The sequence below is a fragment of the Anarrhichthys ocellatus genome, unplaced genomic scaffold, assembly GCF_004355925.1.
Source record: "Anarrhichthys ocellatus isolate YVR2014 unplaced genomic scaffold, GSC_Weel_1.0 scaffold12, whole genome shotgun sequence".
Classification (NCBI taxonomy): domain Eukaryota; kingdom Metazoa; phylum Chordata; class Actinopteri; order Perciformes; family Anarhichadidae; genus Anarrhichthys; species Anarrhichthys ocellatus.
In genome coordinates, this window is record NW_022280042.1 from 9,906,589 (window position 1) to 9,922,589 (window position 16,001).

At 46.9% G+C, this 16,001-nt stretch overlaps 1 protein-coding gene across 1 annotated transcript in view; it reads left to right on the top strand.

Moving 5' to 3' along the window:
- Positions 1-13,854, top strand: part of LOC116385882 (aryl hydrocarbon receptor-like) — a 16,918-nt gene extending 3,064 nt beyond the window's left edge. The window contains exons 3-11 of the mRNA XM_031851614.1: positions 2,246-2,355; positions 3,966-4,055; positions 4,138-4,240; positions 4,317-4,453; positions 5,958-6,163; positions 6,245-6,354; positions 7,545-7,686; positions 7,758-9,129; positions 11,085-13,854. Coding sequence (XP_031707474.1) covers positions 2,246-2,355; positions 3,966-4,055; positions 4,138-4,240; positions 4,317-4,453; positions 5,958-6,163; positions 6,245-6,354; positions 7,545-7,686; positions 7,758-9,129; positions 11,085-11,204 — 2,390 coding nt within the window. The 3' untranslated portion in view covers positions 11,205-13,854. The remainder of the gene's footprint in view (positions 1-2,245; positions 2,356-3,965; positions 4,056-4,137; positions 4,241-4,316; positions 4,454-5,957; positions 6,164-6,244; positions 6,355-7,544; positions 7,687-7,757; positions 9,130-11,084) is intronic.
- The last annotated feature ends 2,147 nt before the right edge of the window (positions 13,855-16,001 follow it).

Below are 16,001 nucleotides of genomic sequence, written 5' to 3' on the forward strand. Positions count from 1 at the left end.
CCCCCCCCCCCCCCCCCCCCCCCCACTCTCATGGTAATGTCTCAGTTCAGCCTCAACGTATTGTAGGTCAGCTCCTCTCTCTCGCCCGTGGCCACGAGTCGACCCCAAAGTCTCCGTCACACAGGAAAGTAGGTCTGAGGAGGCTGCAGAGAGGAGGTGGGAGGAGGAGATGAAAGCCTCGGAGGGTAGAAACATGGCGGGATAATCCACTCACGACCGCGCTACAGACCTTTTGAAGAAAGAAGGGGGGGACGCAGGAGCCCACTTTTCAACTTTTGACTCTCACAACCTCAGAAAACGCCTTTTATTTGCTCTTACTGTGGTGGTGCACCATGTGTGAGGTGAGCTTCAGAGCGTTTCTAAATAACTACAAATGTTAAGTTACGTCTACAAGATGTCAGACTTTCTTTTCCTCATGAAGCAGCAAATGCAGAAGAAAATGCCAAATATGTATTTCTGTGGACTTGATGCTGCGTTCAGGACGCCTGGTAAAAACCGATGCTCTCTACGAAACAAGCATCACATAATAAAATGTGAAATGTTACAGGTATTACCTTGTATTTGATCTATAAAGACAGAGATAATAATGTAAATAGTATGAATATTTAAGCCTCTTTAAGCCCAACAACACGCTGTAGTTTGTTATCGATGTTGTCATTTCGGGGGGGTGCTCTCGACCCGTCAGCGCCGCCGTTGAACCTTTGAAAAATGTATTTCGGTCCCGGCGATGAGTAGCTGCATTAGACGGGTCACTGTTCGTGTCAGGGTCCCTCCAGACGAGAGGTGGATGAACAGCGCTGCAGCCTCTCGTTCGTTCGTACGTGAGCTCGTTCTCTGCTTGCTTGTGATATCAATATTTATTATAATCGTGATGTTGATTTCCACCAGCAGTAATCCCCTTTCTTGCAGTTTTGTGGACTAAACCTGGTGGATGTTCGGAGCTCCCTTCATGTTTCCTATCTGCCTGAAGCGCGTCTGTTGTGATGTTTCTATTGGCTGGCGGTGTCCTCGTTGTGCCAACAGACGTCCCCTCTTCCTCCCCGTCGCCTCGGGGTGTTTTCTTTCTTGCCACCAGCTCCCGTCCGTGACGTCAAAGCTGTTAATTATTGATGGTCGACATGCTTCTGCTGCTCCCTCTCTTGGCCTGTGAGCCGACGCTACGCCGAGCTTAGTGAGCGTGTTGTTTTTTCTGAGATAAAGTCACAAAGTAAAACACCTTTATGTCCGAGACATCAAACCACAACAACTGTGAGGGAACAAGCTGGTGTTATTCACGTTTAAGTGCATTAAATATGAAGTATGCATTACTTCTACTTCACCCATTTTCCAAAAACATACCACATTAAGACTGATGCTGTTCCCCTCAGGCCGCCATGCGTTTCCTGTTTATTCTGCTTTCCTTGCAGATATTATTGATATCAGTCAGTCGCCAGAAATGACTTTTAAATGTAATCCGAACCACAAATGTATCCGATATATATATATATATAAATGTCTCCATTCATTGTATAAATGTACTATCTTTAGTCTGACTTGGTGCTGGGTCCATGTGGATCTTTGTGGATCCATGTGGAGCTTTGTGGAGGTTTAATCCGCCCCGAGGCTGCGGCACACAAAGACTCCATTAAAGATAATAAAGTGATACGATGGAGCTTTATTGATCCCGGAGTGGAATCTGGGTCGCGATCAGAAGAAGCCGTCTGAGTGCTGGAACCTGGAGTGTCTGTATTGTCTGCGGCGCTCAGAGACTTCCTGTTCCATTAACGTCTCAGAGAAGCTCTTTGTTTGTCCTCAACCAGAGTCAGAGGCACCGGGCTGGCCTCCGTGTTTCTGTCTCAGGGGTCAGAGGTGACAGAGAAGCCCCTGTGTGAGGCGTTTCATCTGCCCGACTACAGGAAAGCTTCTAGTCACAGTAACACTTTGGAAAGCCGACGTTTTTATCTGTTTATTTGCAAGCTGATGAAGCGTGTTGCCTTAAATCCTCTCTCTCTCTCTCTCTCTCTCTCTCTCTCTCTCTCTCTCTCTCTCTCTCTCTCTCTCTCTCTCTCTTTTGCATGTAAAATCAATAAAGAAGACTTCTGTGTTGTCTCCATTAATACAGTCTACGTTCTTAAAGGAGACCCTTCTAATCATCCACATAATGAGCAGATGTCAGACTTTAATCTCAGAGGATATATGTGACAGAGACACTCTAACTGGATATAAATCCGTCACCGACTCGTCCTCTCTGTCCGTCTCTCCGCAGTGACGCTGAAGAACCAGCTGTCCACCGGCGGGAAGAAGAGCAGCGACCACGGGGACGCCGGCAGAGCGTCCGTGGACGGCGGCGTACCCGAGGGGGAGCTGCTGCTGCAGGTTGGTCACCTTCAGACTTCCATCACCGGGAAACAAGAGGTGTTGTCTTTAATCACGTTCATGGATGTGGCTCGTTATGAACATCTGGATGAAGAGTTAGCTCGCTGTCCTTTATAGCGAGCATCATGCTTCTGTCCTGGTTCTCATGACTGCCACTGGATCTAGTTTGTCCGTTTAGGTTCACCAACAGACGGGTTCTCTTCAGAACCTGTAGCGTCTCTAGCTTCATGTGTCATTTACGCCACAAAATCTTCTCTCGCACTCAATGTTTTCAGAGAAGAAGCTGTAAAAAGCCACCGCACACGACACATAGTGGAGCATTTAGCAGCTAAAGAGCTCAAAGAAACTGCTGGATGTGGAAATAAGCAACTTACAAAATGATACGTCAATGTTCTTGTTTCCGAGGCCTCCAAAATGGCAGAAAAAGAATCCGTAGTTGCAGTTTAAAGAGGTTTAAAGAGGTGTAAAGGGGTTTAAAGGGGTTTAAAGGGGTTTAAAGGTCCAGAACGTGCAGTGATGAAGGTGATGGTATGGACATAAAGAGACAGTAAGTCAACACTGGTTCCTCTGCCCTACATCAGTGTATTGACACACGTATTGATCCCAGAGGAGTAAATGGGTCACTGCAGCAGCGAAGAAAGATCAGCAGCTTCCTTCTGTTCCATTACGGACACCGACTGTCCCATGAATTATACAGAGCCGGTGGACTCATCTATTATGGAGCACAGAGGGGGGTGGAAATCAACTAAAAGCATTGGGAGTATTCTTGGCTGTTTGACGGCGTACCTCCAGATCTTTAGCACCCATCACGGCTTCCTGTCGTCCGCTTATAGACCCGTGAACTGGGTCACAAAGCTTCTTCTTCAGTGGTGAATGCACTTCCTGTGTGTGGTCACGTGGTCATGTGACAGAAACAACAAACACATGAATCTACAGTAAATATTTATACACAGTGCCTGTGTTCCACTCCACTCTGCTGCACACTGGGTCTAAAACCAGAGGATGGATCCTGTTTTCACTTCATAACAATAAATTAATGACAAAATATCTGATTTCTGGTTTTCTGGTTATCTGGTTTTCTACTCGCATGTTGCCGCTATCGAGTAAGACCCGCCTCCCTAAATGTGAATTATTCATCAGCTGAGAGAAGCGGTCTTGTTTCCAGCCTGAAGCGGATGAATTTTTGACGTCATGTAATGGATTTCCAAAGAGGCTTCACAAGGAAAATGTAAAGTTTTGACCCAACAGCAGCGATATATCAACCTTATAAAGACTCTTTGTGGTGTCGGGACGCGATGTCATCACCTCCTCAGCGACCCCCGAGGCCGGAGGAGGAGCCAGGATGAAGGTGTTAGTCAGACCTCGTCCTCGTCTTCCTCTCTTTCTGCCCGGAGGAGAAGTCTCAGTTTTCTTTAGTTTCATGTCTTCCCTTTGTTTTAAAGCCTTTGTTCTCACTGGAATCTGATATGTTCTCTGCATGTTCACCTTACTGCTGTGTCTTGAGTATGAGGGTTCCAGTCCTTCCAGTGACCACCACACGTTTTAATCAGGATTATAATTCAATGCAATATGAATAAGTATGAAACAAACGGTGCGTTTCCTCTCTGCAGGCCCTGAACGGCTTCGTCCTGGTGGTGACCGCTGAAGGAACCGTCTTCTTCTGCTCTCACAGCATCCAGGACTACCTCGGCTTCCACCAGGTAGATGCTCATTTATTAAACAAGAGTTTGTCTTAGCCGAGCCACATGTAGCTCTCCTCACTCATTGTCTGTGTAACTTCAGACCGACGTGATGCACCAGAGTGTGCTGGAGCTGATCCACACTGAAGACCAGCAGGAGTTCAGGAGCAACCTGCACTGGGCCCTCAGCCCAGAACCCTCAACAGGTGCGTAAAGACAACATGGCTCTACAGCATTACAGACGTCACCAATAGAGGAATAAAACGTATTGTTTGATGTCAGATGGCGAGTCGGTGTCGAGCTCTTCCTGCCTGGTGAGCTACAACCCCGAGCAGCTTCCTCCTGAGAACTCCTCCTTCCTGGAGAGAGGCTTCGTCTGCCGCTTCCGCTGTTTGTTGGACAACTCCTCCGGCTTCCTGGTAAGACCGAAATTTAGTTTCGCAGTATGGCGTGCCACCTCAGAGTCCCTCAGAGTCCCTCAGCCATCAGAAGCCACCATGTACTCCTGTAATCCGCCTTAAGAGAGCCTCGGGGTCATGGGGAAAAGGGCCTTAATCCTCCCGGAGCAGAGGGGGAAACTTGCTTAGTCAGGGTTGTTCGCTCCAGACCCGGCTACTCCCACTAAGACAATTAGCTGCAGATGGAGAGAGACGCCCGCTGTGTTCAGTGGCAGCGAAAAATCCCTCGACCCTGCTGGGAAAACTGGGGCAGGGTCGCCCATGAGCAAGTCACTGCAGGGGCAGAAAAATCCTTCATTTATCAAGCCAAAATACCAAACACTTTACTTACCTCCAGCCGCTCATCTTTGAGGATTTTATGCTTTTTTGTGTTTCATATTTTCAGAGATTTAATCTCTCATTTGAAGCCAATTTGATGGTCATTTTACAGACTAAACAATTAATGTTTTAGCTCGTTAACGTTGCATCGTTTAGGTTGCTTCCTTCACGCTGTGAAAATCAACCAGCAGAAGGTTGAAACTTTCTTAAAGCATCTGAAAAGTATTTCTCTCTCTCTAACATAAAATATACATGTCCAGCAAACATCTTATTTATTAAGAGTGCAGCTAGAAAACATCTTTGTCAGTGAAGGACAGTTATGGTTCGAGTTGTTATCGTCTTGCTCAAGGACTCTCCAGCAGCTCTCCTGAAGGGGTTTGAACCTGCGACTCTCTCTTCTCCCTCCCACTGCGTTTGCGTGAGCATTAAGCCAGGTTTCTGCTTCTGTCTACCGCTCGCTATGGCTTTGTTTTCCTTAATCCCTCTTGCTATTCAGGGCTAGATTCCTGACATCCCGGCTGCAGGCTGTTAAACCCACTAAGGTCAATTAACCAGAGCTAACAGAGGAGGTGGGGGTCCTCACACGAGATGCCACAGGGGGAGAGGAGGACATCAGAGGGGAGAAAGTCTTTTCTTTAGAGGTTATCGTACCATCAGACACATTTACATGAGAAGAACGGACCCAGAAAACTTCTAAATTCCCCCAAGAAACACAAGTGCTTGTGGTTCCAACAATTCATTACTTTCTTAAATCTTATTAAACGTAACCTCAACATGAAGAAGATCATCACACACAACATTACAGGCAGACCAATGAACATCCAGATGGACAGATCCCCCCCAAAAGAGCTGAACTGAGCCTTCACTAATAGAGGTGATGGACATGACTCCTAATCTACTCTGTGTGTGTTGATCTGGACCACATGCATGAGCCTTATGAAGCTCACACAGATTATTGTGAGACCTGTGATTTGTCTACAAAAAGAGTCTTAGTTTGGATGATCGTCAGTCATGCATGAAGACCCGGCCACTTAAAAACTGTTGTACAACGAGTCACGTGACCAGAGGGAGAGCAGCTGGAGGGTTCCCAGTAAGAGACACCGGTGGAACTAGTGTGTTTACGTGTCGATGGTGCCTCTCCTCTCAGGCGTTGAACATCCAGGGTCGTCTCAAGTTCCTCCACGGTCAGAGCCGCCAGCGGTGCGACGGCGAGGGCGGCGCTGCGCCTCAGCTCGCCCTGTTCGCCATCGCCACCCCTCTCCATTCTCCGGCCATCTTGGAAATCAGGACCAGGAACATGATCTTCAGGACCAAACACAAGCTGGACTTCACGCCCATGTCCTGCGACGCGAAGTGCGTCCTCCAGAAAGCCCCTCACATTTATTCAGAATGCTGTTGAATGAGCTGGATTGTTAAAGTGTGTCATTCTCTCAGGGGTAAGATTGTTCTGGGCTACACGGAGGCGGAGCTGAGAGTTCGAGGCTCGGGTTACCAGTTCATTCACGCTGCCGACATGCTGTACTGCGCCGAAAACCACGTCCGAAGTAAGTCACAGTCCAAGTTTCATTGTTTTTTTAGGAAAATACGCATAAAGATGTGCTCCATTAGCTGTTGTTTTACCTTTTTTTATATATATATTCATATATATTCATATATAAACTGCATATATTTGTATTTACGCACCTGTGCCCGAACCCAGACAGTCAGATTTGGGCGGGTTTGTTGAGGTTGAGTGGTGATTATGCAAATGTGAACAGATGATATTCTCTTATCAACACTGTACGATCTAACTTCTTAATTGCATCTGGCCACGCCCCAAATAGCATGCGCAGAGGAAGCAAACGTCTGAACAATAGAAAGTCTATTTCAGGCCGCTAGGGAACATGTAAAGCTGCTCACTGAGGGATTCAAATCAGATCGTTCTGATTCTTTGTCTATTTTTAACAGCACAAATGTTTATTTCAGCTTCCCGGTAAATATTAACGTGTGTAGATCCAACATTACATCTGTAACACATGCAACAAACACGCAAACAAACGCTGTGTGTGCGTCTGCTGATGGTGGAGGAAAACTCCAAGCGAGAGTCAAGTGTCCTACTTACTTTGTGTACCGGATGACCCGGTTAGTGGTAACCATGGTGCTCTCGACGCGCCGCTACCAGACACGCTCGCTCACAAAGACACACACTGTGTGCATGTAGTCATGCATCCAGAAAACGGACATACATGCGTGTGCATTTGGAAACATACAACACAGAGACACACGCACAGATGGGAAGGAAGACAAACCGGTTATGTGATGAATTCATATGGAAACTGCTCACAACTGGAAGGCAAAACCTGCACACGACTGATGTTCCTCTTTTATGATTCATATGCATAATAACGGACACAATTCAGTTTATTTTCTTCTTCTTTATTGGCGGAAACTAATCAAGTTATAACACTTGTATTAGCTTACTCACGACATTTTTGAACATTGGTCTGAAAGTAGACGGCACAGGAACAATGACACACAGGGCCAGACAACACTGAGCCGTGGAGATGAGGGTGTGATGCTGCACGTGTGTGTTGTCCTGCTTTAAGTGTGTGCAAACAGGACTTGTAACATGTGCATGTAGCCAAAGTAGCGGCGGCTGCACGCCCGACTGAGCAGATGCGGCGTGAGTGTGTGCACACTGCAGGGCATGCAGAGCGTGAACAGCAGTGACACGGAGCCTCTGATGTGATTCCAGTGATGAAGACGGGCGAGAGCGGCCTCACCGTCTTCAGGCTGCTCACCAAGGACAACCGGTGGAAGTGGGTCCAGGCCAACGCCCGGCTCGTCTACAAGAACAGCAAGCCCGACTACATCATCGCCACCCAGAGGCCGCTGGTGTAAGTGGACGCCGGTTCCAGCTTTGAGTGTTAGCTGATTGATCTGTTAATTTGTTCTGTGTGATTCACAGGGATGAGGAAGGAGGGGAGCACCTGAGGAAGCGGTCGATGCACCTTCCCTTCACCTTCGCCACCGGAGAGGCGACTCTCTACCAGACCGGTTATCCACTGCACGGCTTCCCCGACTCCTTCCAGGGAAAAGCCAAAGGCAGCAAGTCCAAGAAGGGGAAATTGGACAAGAACTGTTCAGAGGACCTGGACCCAAAGTCCCTGCTGGGGGCGCTCATGAGCCAGGACGAGTCCGTGTACGTCTGCCAGCCGGACCCGGAGCCGAAGATGTCGTACCACAGCAGCCTTTTCAACCAGCAGCAAAGCGACGGCGATGGTTTTGGTGGCTTGTTAAGCGGCGACAGCTGGCATATGGAATCCAACGGGGAGATGGGGAGATGCAGCAACAAAACACCGAGCTATGACCCCCTGCTGGCCACTTTGGACTCTCTGTCTCTGGAAGGAGAGGAGCCGTGCTCCAACAGCGAGCTCTTTAGCGCCCTGGAGAACCTGGGCCTGAACGCCGAAGACCTGGAGCTCCTGTTGCTGGACGAGAGGATGATCCAGGTGGAGCTGGGCCCAAACCGCGTCCCGACACTTGGCGACCTTCTCACCAACAACGAAATCCTCTCCTACATCCACGACTCTCTGGAGACTGGGACAGAGGGGGGGGGACAAGGAGACGGAGGTGGATTTGGACCTGCAGCCCAAAGCGTCTCCCAGCAGCCACAGACCTGTCTCACAGCCGCTGTCCCTCCAGCTCCTCCCATCACCCAGCTGTCGCAGCAGATGCTGCAGCACGTCGGTGCTGAAGTGAAAGCTCACCCGGAGCAGATTCAGCCCGGAGCAGCGGACACCAAGACTTTAACCGGGATTCCTCACACTCACTGGGTGGTAACGACAGAGAGCCGCCATCACGCCAACAACCGTCATCACCCACATACAGTGCTCAGAGCCTCGCAGCTCAACGGAGAACACAAACACCTTCTGGAGTCGAGTCCACAGTGGCAGCTTCAGCAGCACCAGCACCCGGTCCACCACCAGTCCCACCAGCAGGCCAGCAGCCAGAGCTTCCCTTTGCTGCCCGGCTTCCACAATCAGCTCACAACAAACGGGTCTTACATCCCAAACGGACACGTGGAGGTCGGCCACCCGGGTTACAACATCTCAGGTGCTACAACACCGGACGTGGGTCACAACCAGAGCTCCTACCAGCTGCAGGGTGACCACAAACACCAGCAGCTTCCACCGCCGTGTCTGTCCCAGTGTCCCACCCAGAGCTCTGCGCTGGAGTTGGAGCAGCTCCTGGGTCTGTCCCAGCCTCAGCACAGCCGGCCGTCGTTAGAGGCCTACGGCACGATCAGCACCGCCACACTAGACTCCACCCACAGCAAGGTAAGAGAGCATTCACATGACAACAAGCCATTTCAATAACGTTCTTTAAATCTTTTTTTGTACACAAACACAGAAATCTTTGTTCCTAACTCGTAGCTGAAAGGTCAATCGACTTGACGCCATAAAGTTAAATCCACGACGACAACTCTTCAGGTTTCAATATCCTGATGACATTTAGAGGATGGAGGCTGACTTTCTGTCCATGAGACACAACATCCCTCCTGAGTCCCACTAAGACCTTCTGTCTCGTGTCAGGCCTGTTCTTCCTCTTCTCCCTCCTCACCGTCAAGCTGCCAGCTCTCCTCACAACTGTTTGGTCTGGGAGCCAAACTCTTGATCCCACTGACGAAGGACCGCGGGACCCACAACCCTGCAGCCCTGCGCTGTTCTCTTTCACTGTCATGGAAATTGATTTTCTTCTCTTTTTTTCTTCGCGTCGGCTCACAGAGGCCCCGGGCCGGCATGCAGCTCAGTGTAAACTGTGATGATGCGAGCGGACGCGGCCTGTAAATAAGACGACGGTCTGAGAGTAGAGTCCTCTCGAGTCTCTGCTCCGTATTATGTGCTGTTACTCTCATCAGATACAACATCAAACAACCTTCACTTCCTCTCTGCAATACTTTACTTTCTGCTTTATTTGGTTGTCCAAACACATTCGTCTCGTCCTCCTTCAACATAGACTTATACTTCCCAGAGCAGTCCTCAGAGGAGATTATTTGAGTTGTTTAACAGATCATTTATCTGCTCTTCAGCTTCTCAAATGTGAATGTTTTTCTATTTTCTGCATTTTGGACTGTTGGTCGAACAAAACAATCAATATTAAAATGTAAAGATGGTCTTTTTTTGACCATTTTCAACATATTTTATGCTCTAAATGATAAATCGAGAAAGTCATCTACAGATAAACCGATGTCGCCCGCACCAAACATTTAAAGGAACATTTTAAGAATTATTTTCAGATTGAATTGATGCACCAGACTCACTGCAGCCCAGCATGAACTCAGGTCCCAGTAGCATTACTTGTGTTGGTTAATGGGGCTGTGTAATGTTCAGGGGAAGCAGGAATTTGTCTTTAAAGTCCCACAGAAAGGTTTCCCAGTAATGAGCGAGCAGGGAAGATCTGGGGAACGTCTTCCTTCAGCATAAACACGTAGCCGGAGGTCCAGAGAAGTTCCCCTCGTTACACACAACGAGGTAACGAGAGCGTCGCAGTCAACGCTGCAGCATTTAAACCAGGAACGTCTCAGGAGCTCTCACAAATGGTTTACTTCACCTACAAACCAACATTATGAAGCGGAGGTTGTCTGCTGTATTGTTAGGAACACAGGAACCCTTTTGTCCATTCTGTGAAATCTGTATTCAACCAAACTCGTCAGAGATGAAGTGAATTTAAAAGCTTGGTGTAAAGAAAAGAAAGAAATGATTGCGATCTGTCCGATAGATATCACAGATCAGATTCCTGCATCTATGCTCTGTGTTATTGTTGCTCTCCGTTCAGTAGTGAAGAGAAGAAGGTCGGCCCCGGGCATCCATTCAGCCTCCGCTGTTATTCTTCAGGGTCAGTGGCTGTCGCTGAAAGAAAAATACTGGCAGGCCGGCCAGTCAAGCATGAGCGCTGCTGACCTACAATTTGACTGTCATCATTACCTAATGCTGTGGAGGGGGGGGCTCTTCTATCTACACTACTCTACTCTCAGCTCGGACAGAAGCAGGACTCCACTGTGGAAACATGTACCGTCAGGAGGAGAGGAGGACATTCAATGAGGAAAATACTTATAATGCATGTTTATCTTGAGTAGAACCTGTCTGTGCTACAGTATATCACCAGAAAGTACAGCTGCTGCTCTCTGTACACAGTATTCAACGAACAATACACAAGCAGTAATTGTGATGAATCATAAAGGAAAAAGATGAATGACACCACACTACCCTTTCAAACCCTTTTTGTTTCCCAGCTGGAGAACGGTCGCCTCCTCAGTGCCACCGACGCAGCGTACATCCGCACGTGTCTGAGCGGAGACATCAGCGACGGACTCGCCGCCCTGCAGGACCCCCACAAACCCTTTCTGCTCTGAAGGAGGAAAAGAGATGTTCAATGTGACCACGCCTTCTGGACAATGCAAGGGGAGAAAAAAAGACAGGACTCTACATCCGGTTTGTTCTGCTGGTGTTTGTGTATCCGTCACACTGCGTGTTATAACATATTCATGTTCCTCCTTATTATCTGTAAATACACTGTTACCGTCCTGAGGAGAAGAGACACACTTTAAATGAACAGTCTCTTTGTGTGTGTACGCCAATAACGGGATAACAAGAACGACGATACGAATCTCTACAAACATAAGTGTGAAAGGTTGTAGCATCATAAAACAATGGAAAGCAGAGTTTCATAACGTGCATCCTTCACATGTCCTCCTTCACCAGCAAGCTGTGTGCTTCAAGATTCCTTCTTTACAAGTAGCTGCTGGTTAAAAACAGATAAATAAAGATGCTTCAGCTCGAGTATCACAACCAGGCTTCTAGATTTGTATCCCTAAACCAACCTGTGAAATATGGAATATTATACCTTAAAACACGACGCTATGCTTTGTTGTATTACAGGAATTGATTAGCAGCTAACAGGCGGTTACATGTTACATTAGTAGAAGAAGAAGCTGGTGATCTGCTCGTTATTTAACCGTCGGTGTGCGATCGTAGACGGCCTGTAGAGTCGGTAGAAGCCGTTCGTCTCGTGCTTTTCAACAGCAACAAAAACAGCATTTCATTCTAATCGTTGATATTGTTGAGATGAGATTCAAACAGACGGTGAAAACACGTTCATACTGATGCTGCATTTCAGCCTGCTTAGGCTCTTACTTATTATTACAGACACGATCAGAGAGGCTCTGAGCATAAATAAGCATTTTAGTGTGAGAATCTCCCATGGATGCCTTGTCCTTACTGCATCCTGCAGTCGTTCCGTGCACACATCCATTGAGGACCAGCTGTACATAATAGAAGACAACGGAAGGCCCGAGAGGAAGCGCATGGAAGTATATACGTCTTATTGTTTTGATTACAGATGATTGAGAGAAGATGTGCACTTAAATGTTGGAAGCAGTGTGTTTATGTTCATGTGTGTAAACTACTTTAAAGTAAGAAGCAAACCAAACGTTACTAACAGACACGAGCTCTCATCGGACATGATCTTTGTTCAGCTGATGCTGCGTTCACATTACGTCGGATTAAAGGGACACTTCAGATTGTTTGAAGTGTGGTTTCAGATAAACAGTCTAGGTTTGAAGGTAGTACACCTCATACAGCCCCACAAAGCATCCAAACTACCCCTCTAACAGGTGTGGAGTCTCCAAATATCAAGATGTATTTCCACACAGCTGAGACGTGACATGAACGCAGCACTGCTCACGTTTCAAAGACCTAAAAGGTCAAAAAGCTGGACGACAGCATTTAGCATTTAGCACCGACTCAAAGACCAAATGAGAGGCATGTGACCACACGCGTGTCTGCAGTTGTTGAATGTGAGAACATGAAGCTTTTATGTCACTACGGAATGGTGCTGACGAGCGATTGGTGGACTTCGGTAGCGTCACAACGACGAAATGCATTTACAGATTTGCCTCTTTTCTTTTGTAAACATTTCTTATAGAACAGAATATTTAAAACCAGTTGTGAGATGAAATGCTGTATGAAAGATTATGAGGTGACAATCATTTACCAAGGCGCTTTAAAAACAAGCTGGTCGTGTGTGTGTGTGTGTGTGTGTGTATATAACTGTGTTTTTTAACTACTTTAAAATCACTTACAAACTCTTTCTCCAGCACTGAAAAAGCATTTTATGACTCCATGTTGTGTGAATATTGTTCCCTTGTGTTTTATCTTTGTCATGTTTGTCACTTTAGCTCAGAACAGAAGCAGTGCCATAAGTCTGGAGCTACGTTTTACTCTTTATAAATCCACCAGATAACGTTTAAAAGCCTTTTATATATTTTCATTGTGTCATTTTGTCAAACTTTGGAACCAAACTCTCCGTAAGCTTGTCATTTGCTCGTGGTTATGTTGTTTTTAAAGCACACAGACTTTATTTTGCTACTTTTATCACTGAAGGTTGTAGTTGTATGTAAACAAATCTTTTTAAAAATGCAGTTTGTCTTGAAGCAGTGTGTTCAAAATGTGCTCTTGGATCCTGGAAATAAAGGATTTTGTGCAATCACACCGAGCGGCCTCTCTCTGCGTGATTGTGCTCACCTGTCTCCTGAGAAGCTGACCTTCCTCACCTGTCCACCAGGTGTCACTGTAGCGCTGCCTCACATCCCCTGTGCTGCTCACCTGTTCTCCCCACAGTCAGCTGTAGCCAGCCAGACTGTGACAGGAAGGTTAGGTAAGAAAGAACTCAGATCAGAAACAAGAGAGACGGATGTTAATGTACCTTTAATATTTGGCTAACAGACTCTAATACTGTAAATAATTAAAGGTATAATATGTAACTTCTCCACATTAAAATGACTAAATAAACAAGTAGACTGTTAGGAATAAGATCATACAACGAGAACAACGTGAGGAAGAATTCAATTTAATACCACAAATAACAACAAGAATAAGAAATATATTTGTTGAAATAAAAACAATGAGGTGAGCTGCATCATGGGAGCTCAGAGTGAAGTGATGCACGCCATCGATAACCTGAGGAAGCTTTTAGCTGCTGTCACTGAACCGACAACACACACACAGCAGCATTGTCCACCCCCTCCCCCTCCCTTCTTACGCTTTTTGCAGCAGCAGATGTGTGAAGTCGCACCTCGACAAAAGCAAACAAACACTCACCGATACCAGAGGAGACGGAAGCGCACTGAGCATAAAGTATCTCCTCTCACAACACATTCATCAAGTTCTGAATCAAACCTCCATCTTTGTGGGCGAGAGAGAAAGAGGTCCGAGGGGATCCATTCTGTGAATATATGTTAAACTGATTTCAACCTGTATCACCTGCAGCCATGACTTCACAGATCAAAGCCTGACCGTGAAGGTGTGTTAAACGACATATTTCAGCTGCACACACAAAGGCTTCCTCTCCCGAGTGCCCAACGCTGACTTTACATCTTTAATGACTCGCCCCGAATCATTTATGAGAGTTTTTCTTCTCCCGCAGTCTCCAGCCGGTTAACTTTGCCCGCTTGTGACGTGATCAATCATCCGAGCGAGATGTTGTGTGTCCCACTTTAGCCCCCGTCCTCGGGCTCAAACCCTCACGGAGGCCGACGGAGCAGCTGCAGCCGAGAGCAGAGATGTTGTCGTGTTTGTCATTGAGATAATTCATTTCAACGGCTCCGAGAGACCACGAGAGGTCAAAGGTTCCTTTGTGTTGATAACGAAGCTGCAGCCAATCACAGAGCAGGACGTGGTCTTCCTGCTCTGTGTGTTTAAAGGAGCTCTGAGGGATGTTTGGAGTCTGCTGGTGTTCATCATGTCGGGATATTGTTGTTTTGTCTGCAACAAAAGAGGGTCACTGTTCCTGTATTTCATTTTAAAAATGACAAAAGATTCATTTTTTGTCAAAATGTATTTACACACTGTAGAACGTTTGTTTACGAGTGCGCTCTGTGCTTTATTGTACATTAAACACATAATATATTCACAAAAAGTCTCGCCAATACATGAATGTAAATGTCAAAATCAAGCAATAACACAAACAAGTCCAATCAAAGATGATATTTTGCCTCATAATCCCATCTTGTTTGAACACTTCAGAGGCTTGGAGAGCTCACCTGTCAGGTAAACGCCGGTTGTTTTCTGATTACTGTCACTGTGGAGGTTAAGTCTGTTCTCTTTACCTGCATGTTTGAAGTTCGGACCGTACTGCTTCTGGACACCTCCATCAGGAGGATATGAAATATTTAATGGCCACCTATGACCACTCAGACCTTCTACCTGATGGAAGATACGGACGCTCTGCTGGTTCTGACGCTGACCTGCTTTCACAACCTGCAAACTTGAGTTTATTAATGATTTTTTTTAGTGCAACAGATTCATTTTGAAGTCTGAAATGAAAATTTAAATGTGTTAATTACAATAATCTTGAGTGTTTTTGCTATGTTACCGTGTTATTATGCCCCGATCGATTCCTCACAGATGAATCTTTCTGTCTCAGTCTGTTTCTATTCATTTCATGAGAGCTTTTATTCGTCCTCATGCAGAGCTGCAGCAGGAAGCAGCGACCTCTCCCCGTCTCCACCCGCCGGGCTGTCAGTGAGCATTACCTCCGCCCGACCGACAGCTCCACCACTTCCTGCTAAGAAGGTAAAACACACTCCTCCTCGGGAAGAAAGGCAACGATAACCAACGCGCTTCATATCCACCGATTCACAGACGACAAAACATGAATAAATAAAGTCAAAACAAGGAAAGCAGAGATTCAAAAGAGAGGAAAAAGAATCTTAATTTTCTTTAATTCATCTCCTCTGAGTGACTCAGAAGCATCCAGATGGCGGAGCGGAGCGCGGTGTACGCTGCCATGAAGGGTTAAACAGAGAGCTAATGGCCGGTGTTAACAGGCAGGAGGCTTTTAGGGAGGAACCCCCCCCCCCCACACACACACACACACACACACACACAACTGTAACCCAGATCTGAGCTTTGACTCCCAGCACACTGTTTGTTTTTACTGTATGTCAATTTAACAAATGGTTTATAACACAAGATAACGTCGTCCTACTCAGAAATGAAGCTGAAAGGTCAGGTGTGTGTGTGTGTGTGTGTGTGTGTGTCTGTGTGTGTGTGTGTGTCTGTGTGTCGGCTGGATGTCCCGACCTTTACTGAGCGTCGCTGTCCGGCCTGCAGGCGTCGACCTCAGCGTGACGCTCCGGTCGACCCACCAC